This window comes from Orcinus orca, chromosome 16 (genome assembly GCF_937001465.1).
Source record: "Orcinus orca chromosome 16, mOrcOrc1.1, whole genome shotgun sequence".
Classification (NCBI taxonomy): Eukaryota; Metazoa; Chordata; class Mammalia; order Artiodactyla; family Delphinidae; genus Orcinus; species Orcinus orca.
Genome location: NC_064574.1, coordinates 85,347,860 through 85,360,566, shown reverse-complemented (window position 1 = coordinate 85,360,566; position 12,707 = coordinate 85,347,860). Strand labels below are relative to the sequence as shown.

At 41.6% G+C, this 12,707-nt stretch overlaps 1 protein-coding gene across 1 annotated transcript in view; it reads left to right on the top strand.

Annotated features, from left to right (window-relative positions):
- The window catches only part of SDK1 (sidekick cell adhesion molecule 1), an 826,099-nt gene that overhangs the window by 283,875 nt on the left and 529,517 nt on the right, over positions 1 to 12,707 (top strand). Inside the window, exon 2 of the mRNA XM_049699672.1 lies at positions 9,585 to 9,744. Coding sequence (XP_049555629.1) covers positions 9,585 to 9,744 — 160 coding nt within the window. The remainder of the gene's footprint in view (positions 1 to 9,584; positions 9,745 to 12,707) is intronic.

The following is a 12,707-nucleotide window of genomic DNA, read 5'->3' as shown; positions in this document are numbered from 1 at the left end:
TCTGACTGGGAGATAAGATACACCTGAAGAGTTAAATGGCAATAGAATCGAAAGTTCAGTAGCACATGGGCAATCTCATTAGCATAATAGTAGAGGAGAGTGTGTCTTAAAGTGCCAGTGACCATGCGGGTAGCCGCCAGTCATTGATCTAAAGCAGCTGGAGGCCCTGACTGACAAAGGAGTGTCTCTGTTTCTGAGACAATGGGCACATGTATGCCTTAAGGACTTTTGGTTGGGGTAAAATTTGTAAACTGTGAAATTCCCAGATATTAAGTGTACAATTCAATGAGTTTTGACAAATGTATAAACGCATGCAACTACCACCTCGGTCGGGAAATGGAACGTTTCTCTCACTCCATCAAATTTCTTCATGTCCATTCCAGTCAATCTCTACCCCTGCAGGCAACCGTTTTTCTGATTTCTTTTCACATGGATTAGGTTCGCCTGTGTTGAATTTCGTATAAAGGGGATCACATAATACGGGCAAAGTTTCTTTCACCCAGCATAATGTCTGCGAAACTCCTCCACGGTGTTGAGTTTATCAGTTTGTTCATTTTTATTGATGTCGTCTCTGTTGTTTTCAGTTTAGGGTATTAGAATTAATGCCACTGTGACTATTCATGTGAAGTGATTTGCGTGGACATTTGCTTTCTTTTCTCTCAAAGAAACATCTAGGCCTGGAATTTCTGGGTCATTGAGTAGGTGTTTAATTTTATAAGAAATTGCCAAACCTTATTCTCAGGTGGCTCTACTATTTTTACATCCTTACAGTGATGGAGGAGGATGGTTGCAGTTGCAACACATATTTGCCCACATTCAGTGTTGTCTGTCTTTTTCAATTTAGCCATTATAGTCCCTAATGTCAGATGATATTAGCACTTTCCTGTGTGCTTGTTAGCTATTGGTATTTCTTCCTTTGTGAAGTGCGTGTTCAAGCCTTTTGCTCATTTTATTTGTTTTCTTTGTCTTATCATTGAATCGTAGGCATTCTTTATATAATCTGACTTCAAATCTTTTCAAGATACATGTAACCAGAATATTTTCTCCCACTCTGTGGCTTTCATATTCATTATCTTAACAGTGCATTTGTTTTAATGAAACTTCTTGAGATAATTTCATTATTTTGTAGGAAACTCAGGTGTAGGAGGTTGAGTTACCCAAGCTCACAGCGCTGGTCAGGGTAGAGCCGGGGTTTGAGCCTGGGCAGTCTGGCTCCTGAGCCTTTGCTCTAAGCTGCTGTGATGTACAAGTACTTCTCTTTGAGAAACCTTTATGGTTTGTAACTTTGCTGAAATCAGTAGGCCTTATCTATTTGAATTTAGATATTCTTAAGAAGTTCTTTTCCCATGTAATTTTCCTGGTCTAAAATTAAACCTTCATCATTTAGGTATCTTTTGAGTTCCAGTTTTGTGTTGTTGTTTTTTTTTTTTTCACAACTCACACACACACACATACACACACACACACACACACACACACACACACACAGTGTATTTTATTTTTACAAGAGATGAATAAACTGACACCAAGCATTGTAAACGGATGGCCACAACAAAAGCAACAATGATTGCAATTACCAAACACGAAACACACTCACACTATGTCATAATATTGACATTCAGTCCAGGAATCCTCCACTGTTAACAGCTCCTTTACTCTGCAGTGAAAATTGATTTGTATATTTTTTGCCTCTGAGTCCTTGTGGGATTTTTTTTTTTATTCCAACAGAAAGTCACAAAAATTATAATCATCCTCATCATGTCACTCAGTCCCATGTAATTACTTTTTTTTTCCTTGATCTTTTGTTAGCACTTTTATGAATTCATCAGTTTTCCATTAGAGTTCTGAAGATGCTTATTCATTCAGTTCAGCAGTATAGTCAGTTACCAGAAACCTGTACTTGTCAGATGAATCCCAGTTTTTATGTCAGTACACATGTGACAGAAACTCAGCAGTCTGCATTAATCAGGGAAAGATAAATCTCATCTGAGTTTCTTTTCTTTTACCTTTTGGCCTTTTATTTAACCTGAGTTGGAGTTTCAGGATTATTTGAAAGAATATTTGAGAGAAATATTGTACCATAGTCAAGAAAAATGTCGGTTACTTCTGTTAACTCTTCTTATTTTGGTTGGTCATACTTTTTAACGGCAAACCATAGAAATGACGATTCAGTGTGATTGTACTTTGAAATAAAATATTGGAGAGCTGCAAGCTTATTGCAGTTTGGAGAAATAGGGGAATTGCTTTTATTCCACTGCCTCTTATTATTAATTTATATGCTGAAATAGATTAGCACAGTGCAGGATCAAACCAGTACATAAATACAACCATTTATGTTTCTACCATCAGCTTCACTGTAGGTTCATCTCACTGAAAGCTTGAATGGTTTCTTAGGGGAAAATACTGGAAGGGTAGTTTTAACCCATGAGTTCCCTTAAATATGCTGTTAATTCACATTGATTTTAGAGAAAACAGAGATAATCAGTTTGACTTGCCCCTGACTGAATGCATTGGCAAGCTGTTCACAGTACTGTTCAGTGGGAATCTTAGGGACCCCTCCTGCTTTCCTCTTTTCACACACACAGACCAAATACCAAGAGAACCCTGCAGACCGGCTACTTTGCCACACTTTCTAGATGCACTTTTGAATAGAAAATGATGACTTTACCGTGAGATCTAGGAATATGCGGTGCATGGTTTGATCTTCTTTCTGCCTCTGATTACGGTGCCCCCCAGAGGACAGGGGGACAGACACTTGCAAGAGGGATGAACAGTAAGTCTTTTCCTTCCTCATATAGGGTACTCAGGTGTCCTGTCCCCTGGCTTCCCGAACTCCGTCCCTAAGCAGGCTTAGTAGTCGCTGCCACTCCACCAGGCCATTCCTCATCCTCAGAGGCCTCTCCAGGCCTGCGAGGACGGTCCTGCAGCCCTGCTCACCTTTCACAGCTGGGCCCAGGCACAAACAAACAGATGACTCATAGAAGTTTCCTTCTTAGTTGGGATGGAGGAGTGCATTGATCTAAAAAAATTCTCATTTGTCATAAGGGATGAGACAGTGCCTTAACAAGCCTTCAGAAACCTTTGGAAGCCACTGCGTAGCTGCAGCAGCACGGAGATGTACCTGAGCCCTCACGGCTCCGTACGGCCTTGGGGCCTCAGCCCCTGTGAAGCCCGAGGCTGTCAGCTTGCTCTGGGCACTGGTGCCCCTTCCGCTTCTGTCCTGGCTGATACGCGGACCCTCAGGCGGGGAGGTCTTCGGTCCTGAACCTCATCAGGGCCCTCTCAGGCAATGGCTTCCTGCCTCTGTGCTCTCACCTCCTGTATTGCCCTTGGCTCGTTGACTAGCCTCTTGCTCCCTGGGCTGTGACCCCTCAGGACAGGGACGAGCTGTATCCCCAGAGCAGCCAGGAGACACTCAGCAAGTGCCTGAGGGACGATGATGAGCCTTGGTGATGTGGTGCGGGAGCCACTGTGGGCCTGTCTTGTGTCCCCTCTTCTGTGCGAAGCTCCGCCAGCTGGGAAGGGGTGAGGGCCTGGCTGCTTGTTGGTCGGAGATGCTGCAGCGCAGGGTGGAAGCCTGGCTTACAGCCCAGCCTCCAGTCCTGCCCCATCGGAAGTGCTTACGAGAGAGTGAGAACTGGAGAGCACCGTGTCCCCGTGCTTCGTGGTCATCGTGATAGGTTCTGATGTTTGAAGTCAGACCTGTATATGTTTGTTCAATTGTAGCTACCTTTTGCCCTGAAATTTCTGATTCTCATTCATTTTACAAGGCAGTAGTAGAAATATATAAAGTGACATACAGAGAAGTTGGCTAACTTTTTTAGCCCCAGAATGTGATGGTACATCCTACTATATTTGAAAGTCTGTCACTGGAAAATATTTACAAATATTTCTGATAAGCTAGAAGAATGAAGCTTGAGAATTAGCGGGGATGATAGAGCCACCGTCTCTTCCTCTTCCTCCTTTGTCTCCTCCTTTCCTTCTTCATTTCAGCTTAACCACCGAAGGGTTTACATTAGGTGCTCACAGGAAGTGCAGGTTGAAACAGCCTGTCCTAAAGCACGTAGAGGACTTTGTCCTGAGACTGTTATCTTCTAGGATCATCCTTCTGCATTGTAGTGAGACCTTTCCAGATTTGCGTATTTAACTGTAAGAGAACATATCTAATCCTCAGAAATACATTTACAATGCACAACAGTTGTTTTGAAAAGATTAATACTACTGTTATGAAAAAAGCACAACATACTGTGAGATTAAATTCCTGGCTTCGATGGGTGTGCATTATGACCTGCCGGCAGCTGAAATTTGAATGACTGTGTTTACCCAAAAGGAGTCTTCTACCCATATTTTTCAGAATAGCTGTTCACAAATGATGCATTATGCCCTGTGCTTTTGTTTTTCACTGGGGTTTGAAAAATAAAACTTTCTGCTAGTGGTAAATTCATAAGCTTGGGGCATGAAAATGTTTGAATTTGATATAAAAGAAGCTTTGAAGGGAAGATGAGTGGTTCAAACCAAAAGATTAGCTGCCCTGGGAAATTCAGCCGTCAAGAAGGCAGAGTTCAGTAGTACAGGGCCCTGCTCCAGCTGAGTGCTCGCCACGTGCTGTGACTCCCAACCCTTCCCGCTGGACTCTCACCTGGCTGATGGCACTGATGATGATTACTTACTAAAGTTTATTGTCACCAGAACATGTGGGGCTGCTCTGCTTTGGACCCCCCCTTGTTTGTGGTAGCTTGATTCCTCTACTAAGTGGAAGTGATTAATATTATTTCTTTACTCGTTATCACTTTAAAATGGGGGAGAAGAGGGGAAGTTACGGAACAGATTACAACTATTGACGGTCGTGGCTGAAGTTCTCTCATTGGCAGCGTCGCAAGAATCGCTTGAAGTTTGACTTTCCTGGCACCGACTAGGTGATTCCTATCCATTCTGCCGTGAAGGAGTATCTGGTAATAAATCCTCCATATTCCGCTGGGAGCAGATAATTAAAACCCATGGCAAGGCCACTCTTCCTCCTGGTAGGAAAGCCTGGAACCCCAGGACGTGGTTCTGCTTCAGAGCATCTTATTCTCTGGCTTCCCCAAGGAAATGACTTTTATTGTGGCAAATGGGTCATGGTTCCTTTCTGGATGAGCAGAAGACTATCTTCATATTGGACAGGTAAAGTTAAATACATTTACACTATATCTGAAAACCTTAGAAATCCATTTAGGGAAGTGACTTATACATCATAAAATTATGATGTTGTCTTGAGAGAACACCAAGTCCATTCCTCTCCTTTGGATGGACCTTAAATCTGTATTATCCAGACAGATGAGACTCTTTCTTTCATAAATGATTTATGTTGTATTTAATTGTATGTGAAAATGGAAATTTCACAGTTTTTCTTAGTAATTCATTCAGGGTTCCATGAATGTTCATTGTAAGAATACAGAAGCATACTTAATGTCTGCTCATTTTTCCTATTAGTTATTATTTGGGAGAAACACACACACATACACCTCAAAGAGCATCAGGTGGACCACTGACTTGTCCCCAGGTCAGAGTCTCATAATCTTATCTCAGAGGTACCTCAGTCGTTTTTGTCTTTATGGATCTTTTCAAACTCTTTTCTGTTCCATTTAAGATATATAAAGATCACATGCTTTTGTAGGGGTCTGTGCAGACCTGAATACTATTCCTTCTGTTTCTCTTTCTCTCCCCAGGGCTTTTATGTTTTGTTACCTTTAGGCCCTCTTAATTTCATGATCTACTCTGTATATTTCAGTGGTAAATATTTCTGGGCTCAGAGAGCTAACTACGTTATTCTGCACATCGGCTAATCTATGTTAAAACACTTGTGGCAGTAATTTTAACTTAGACCCTTAGCATTCCAGAACACTGCCATAGTTACCCTCCCTCCTCCCTATAACTACCGTCAGAGTCAGTGCCAACCGTAATTCTTCACTGTCGCAAGGTATTTGCTCGCCAGCCCTATGAAACCTCTCTTTTTTGAAAATATTTTTTCCTACTAGATCACAATACCCAGCATAATTTGTACACGGTGTAGGCATGTTTAGTAAACGATGAATTCTAGGAAAAATTGAATTATTATGGTATTATTTACATTCAGAACCATCATGTATTAAATCAGTGATGCTCTGTCAACTGTAAAACCAAATTCAGCTTCTTAAGCATCTATCTTGAAGCCTTTTTCTTTCAAAAATATCTGTTTTTTTAATGACTCACTCTTGTAGCACACTGGAACCATATGAAGGCATTTCTTTTTCTGTTGTAGAATATAGTGCACATGGCAGGGCATTAGTAAAGCCAGTAGCTCAGTCAGTCCCGAGGTATCAAAGCCATATCCATCACAGTTCAGCTTTATTAGACTGTGTGGGTCGTGGGAGTGTGTGATTTTAGCACATAGCAAAAAGGGAAATTGGACACACAGTTGACAATCAAAACCTAAGAATGCACTTGAATTGTAACTTAGAGTAGGTGATGTGCGACAGAAGCAGGTGGAACTTCTGGGGTAGGACGGGGGTGACTACTTCCTGCCTTTGTGTTAGGGTTAGGGTCGCAGCACCTGACACTTGACCGTTTCTATTCCTGTGCCAGATTTAGACTATAACCTCTAAAGGGACAGAAACTCTGTCTTATTCTTGTTGTATTCCCCATGCTGATAACAGAATCAAGGTGTGTTTCTTGAACGGAAAGTTGTGCATGTCAGAGATCTAAGAATCCTTCTTGAACCTCTCAGTCCTTTACGCCCGTATTCAGTCCATCGTTAAGTCTTTTTTGCCCCCTAGATCTTGTCTTAGAGCCATCCATTTCTGTCTCCACCACCACAGTCACTATTCTTACCTTGATCCAACCCACTGTCACCTTTCAGAGCATTTCCTTGGGTTACTGCAGTGACCTCCTAACTGGTCTATTCCCACTACTCTGGCCCCTCTTAATTCCTTCTCCATGTTGCAGCCAGAATGAACGTTTAACTACATGGCCCCTTCAAAGCCTTTCTGCCGTCCTTTTATATTAATAGCTAATCATCATCGTAATTATACTGACAGTACTTTTGACCAAGGCCTAGAAATAGGGTGGTCATATAATTTATTATTCACATGAGAAGAACGCTTTTGAATGTGAAGTGGGCACCATTGAAAATCACACAGGGATGATGTGGAAAGAAGACTTGTGTTTGCCTTGCCTGCGAGGCCCTGCTTCCAGTCATTCTCTCTGAACCTACAGAACTGCTGGTGTTTCAGTCTTTTGTGCTTTCCAAGGTTACTCGCCATGTTTGCTACCACCGCAGGGCCTTTGCACGTGGTATGTTGGAGTATCCACAACTACTGATCTTTTCGCTCTCAGCTCCTGCCCGGCATCTCATTGAGGTGGTTAAATCTCCTTATTACAGGCTCTTACTACACTCACAGACACAAGTTAACATTTATTTCTTTGGATAAATACTAGTAAGAGACTGGTAACATTGCATTACCAATGTACCAATTATGGAATGCAGTGATCAGCACAATGGCAAAATAAACTCTATATTTAAATTCTATATATTCAGTACAGAAGAAACCAGCTATACGTACAATTTAATGTAAAAACAGTCTCAATTTTGGCACTGTTAATATGCTATTTGATGATTAATTTGAAAAATACAGTAATTTAAAAGTCCAGTTTAGTAATTCTACAAATTTATCAAAAATTTGAAGTTAGGATAAGGATTCTTTTATTCATTCATTGATTCATTCATTCTATGCTGGGTCTTAGTTGCAACACACAGGATCTTCGTTGCCACATGCGGGATCTAGTTCCCTGACTTGGGATTAAACCCCGGCCCCCCGGCATTGGGAGCGTGAAGTCTTAACCACTGGACCACCAGGGAAGTCCCATTAAGATAGGGACTCTTGAGAAGAAAATTTCTCTATTGAGAAACCTGTGACATTTAGAGTCATAATATATAGGATATCTGGATTCTGGAACAGATTATCTGGGGTTTAAATCATGATTGTACCACATACTGTCTGGGTGGCCTTGAACAAGTTAGTTTCCCTATGCCTCTCTTTACCCATTTGTAAAATGGGTATAATAATGGCATCTATTTTGTAGGGCTTTCATGAAAATTAAATCAAGTAATACATATAAAGCACTTGGAACAGTTTCCGGCATAGTAGATACTCAGTGAACACTAGCTATTACTGTTAATTTTGTTATTATTGTATTTATTCATTGAACGAATATTTATTCAGTATCTACTTTGTTCCTGGCATTGGTTTAGAAATTCAGAAGTGATTGAGATCGTGCATGGGAATCCACTGGGTATAAGTCACGGTTTGCTAGGGCGTGTTGGTGGGAGGAGCTTGGTGAACCTGAAGGATGGGAATGCATCAGCTTTTTGCAGGGAGCTGGGGAGGAGCACTCGGGGTGGAGGAGGAACACAGGCAAGCGCCCCCCCCCCCCCTCCACCAGGGAGAAAGGGCTTAGCCTGGCTTAAGAGTGAAAAGCAGAGTGTGCTGGAGTGTTCATTCCTGAGTCGAGAGGGTAGGAGGCCTGAAGGATAGACACACCGGATTATGCGGGTGTACCCTGGGGATTTTATTAGAAAAATGATAGAGCTAGAACTGCAAATAAGTCTCCTATGTTCATACACTTTTTAAAAATTAAGGAAGCATCATACAAAAATTGCACAAGTCAGGTACAGGATGATTTTCTATGAATTTTCACAAAGTGAATGGCCCCGTGTAACCATGTTGAGAAATGGGTCTTGATGTGCTCTCCACGAGCTGCCCTGTTACACACCTGCCACCATCCCCATCCCCCAGAGGTAACAACGCTCACCCTGACTGACCTCTAACACCACAGACTAGTTTCGCCTGGTTCTGAACTTTTCTGAACTTTTGCATGGAAGCATATGCTCTAATTTTTTCCTGTCTGGCTTCTCTCACTACACATACGTCTCCATCCGTGGTGTTGTGTGTTGTGTGTAGCAATAGTTGGTTCGTTCCTGTTGCTGCAGGCTGTTCCACTGTATGAACACACGTGGGTTTCCAGTGTGCTAGCCCCCTGGGTGTCACTGAAGGAGACAGTGTGTGTGTGAGACGAAAGCTGGATTGTGGTGCATGTCATTTATGTGTATGTGTTAATGTATATGTATATGTGCTTATCCTAGTTACCTTTTTTTTTTATAACTAAGTGAAGGTTATATTTTCCTTTTAGAGCCAAGGTATATACCCTTGATTGTTACTTTGAGAATATAATGCCTAGTTAAAACCAAGGCTTGCATCAGCAGAGATTGCCCAGTATGCCGTAAGTAAGTATTAATCACAAGTGGAAATAACTTGGATGAACTTGTCAGGTGCTTTCACATGGTGCTGTCATAGAGCATTCAGCCTTTTGAAATATTGTCTAGGGTATTGCAGGTTTCTAGGGGGTCAAGGATAATTTGCTACTTAATTGGGCCAAATAGCCATCGTTTCTGCTTTTTAAAATTAGGTCTGTTTAAACAAGTGATTGATTAATTGGATGAATGACATTTTCATGTGTACTTCATTCAGTTTTTTTCCTTTCTTTCTCTTTTTCCTTTAATATTTCAGATGACGTTGTGCCATATTTTAAAACAGAGCCGGGCCTTCCGCAGATTCACCTGGAAGGGAACCGTCTCGTTCTCACTTGCCTTGCTGAAGGGAGCTGGCCCTTGGAATTCAAGTGGATGCACAACGACAGTGAGCTCACCACCTACACCAGCGAATATAAGTAATTGATTGCTTGAAAATAAGATTCTATTTCAGGTTGATGTGTCTAGAATATTTGCCTATTGGCCATAATAGCGCAAGCTGGGGGAAATATTGGATTTAATTTGTAAGGCGTTAAGGATTAAAGGCATAGATTTGGACATATAATCAGAATGTGATTTACTGTTCTGATACAGGTTGTATGCACACTTAGGAAGCCTGTCGTTCTATTTGTGACAGTAAGCCCGGTAGTGAAATCACCAGACCGAAGAAGCTGTAGTTACAGAGGAATGCAGGCAGCAGCTTTAGCCTGGTAGATTTGACTTCTTGTGGCAGCTCTCCCTCCCGCCAGCATTGTTCCTGTCTGAGGAGCGTGAATGCTTAAACAGGTACCTTTAGGCCGTAGCTTCTGGAGCTCTGATTAGTCAACAGATGCCTCCTGGCTAACTTTCAGAGCTGGGGCGGGAAAAAACGGAACTATGGGAGGATGGACACGAGTACAGCGTCTACACTGAGCAGGAAGAATGAATATTTATTGAACACCTGCCATGTGCTAGGTACTGGGGACTGAGTACAGAGGATGGAGATGGGGGAAACTGGAGATCAGGTTGTATCTGAGGTGCAGCTTCACCCAGGAAGCATCAGGATCAGCTTCCCAGCCCTACCTCCTTGCAGTGCTTGATGTTTTTCTAGTTTTGTATCTTTTCACCTCCTGTTCTATGTGCGGATTATGCTGGATACTCCAGTTCTGAGTGGGATGGAGAATTAGCAACTGCCTAAACCAGTCCCAGAGGCCCCCAAATCAGCGGAAATCAGCAGTACCATGCTCTTATTTAAATGAAATAAGAAAGAGAATTGGCTGTCTAGAGATATTTTTATTTATTTATTTAAACATAATCTTCACTCTTGATTTATTTTTGGCTGCGTGGCATGTGGGATCTTAGTTCCCCAACCAGGGATCGAACCCATGCCCCCTGCAGTGGAAGGGCAAAGTCTTAACCACTGGACCTCCAGGGAAGTCTCTAGAGATATTTTATATAGAGTAATGATCTTCTCAACATGGGGCATAGCCCACCATGCACTCTTTACCTCAGAAGTTATAATATGGTGGTCCATGAACCACATTCAGCCTGCCTGGAACATGGTGTGGGTATTTAAAATATCAGTTTAAAAATATATGTGGATATATGCACAGTAGATATTTCTTAATTGATTGCCAGAATTTAACACTTGTAAGATTTCACATAAAAATCTGCTTTTCAGTCCCTCTTGAACAGTCAGCAGGCATGGCTTCCTGGGTTTGCAGCCCCACACAGAAGCTGGCGCTGGCAGTGCTGTCCTGGGGTACAGGCATGGATACCCAGTTCTCAGCACTCTCTGGTCCCCACCTTGTGCCCTGCTTGCTTTGCCCAGTCCCATTATCCACCTGCCCTGTTTAGACAGAGGAGTTTGTGTCCTCCTCTTTCATCATTAGGCCTGTACTGTCAGAGGATCTGCTGTTGTGAGAACAATTTATCATAATAGTTAAGAGCTTGTGGAAATCAAACAGACCTACGTTTGAATCTGAGCTCATCACCAGTTAGTGTTAGCGGTATGACCTCGGGCAAGAAGCCTGTTAGCCCCACTTTCAGTATCTGCAAAATGGGGGTGATCAAACCTCATTTGTGGTGGTGTGAGCATTAAAAGGCTCTAATGTATGTAGAACAACATATTTTCTGGCCCACCAGCAATCAGTTAATACATTCTATTAAATTCTATTTTATCATGATATGACATGGGGCTTGGTTTGTTAGAAGGGGTATTAGAAAGCAAAAAAAAAGTGAGCTTAGAAATGAGAACCATTATGAGCAGTGGGCTTCGATGGCAGAGGACTTGAGTTCAGATACTTCTATTCAACTTATTATCTGTGTGACTTTGGACAAGTTATCTAACCAGTTTGATCTTACTTTTCCCATCTGTAAAATGGGTATAATAAAACCCACCTTAGAGGGTTCTCATAAAAACTAAATGATACCATGTTTCGTATGCCCCAGGAAGAAGGAAGTGAGGTTTCAAAAGAATCCATACTGTTTTTCCTCATAAAAAGAAGTAGTGATGTGGGTGATCTGTAACAGTGGTCTTAAACCTGGGGTATATGCCATGGACAGTGGCAAAGGAACAGAAGTGTCCTGGGTCTGTAGTGCGGGTTACTAACCCTGGACTGAATATAGCTCTGGTCCTGCCTAAGAAATCTTAAAAGCAAGACCAGAAAGCATCAGACCATTTCCAGGTATCTTTGCGGCACTGGAGAAGGAAGCTCAGGAATATTTATAGGAATACAGAAATATCCAGCACCAAAATTTCCAATGTCTAGAATCCAGTCAGAGATTATCAGGCATGTAAAGAAGGAAAGCGTGACCCAAATGAGAAAAATCAATCAACTGAAACCAAACCAAAGCTGACACAGATGTTAGGGTTAGCAGAGAAGTGCGTTGAAACGTCATAACTGTACTCCATGTGATCAGAATGTCTGAGATGAAAAACACATTGGATAGGACTAGCAGCAGATTAGACATGCAGAAGAAAATATGAGTAAACTTTAAAATATAGCAGTATAACTCTTCAAAATGAAAGGCAGATAGGAAGAAAAAGAAGTCAAACACAATGAAAAGACCATTAGTGAATTACAGGACAACGTCAAATGGCCTAATATATGTATAACTGGAATCCCAAAGGAGGCAGGGGTGGAAAAGTATTTGAATAAATAATACTGAAAAATTTTTACATTTGATGAAAACTACAAACTCATCAATGCAAGAAGCTCAACAACAGATCCCAATAATGGAGTTACTAGCCACTGCAATAAGAAAAAGAAATAAAAAGCATCTAGATTGTAAGAGAAGATGTTAAAATGTATTTTACTGAGGGTTACATGATTGCAGAAAATGTGATATTATCTTTAAAAAGCTGCTAAAATTTATGTGTTTAGCAGTGTTACAAAATACA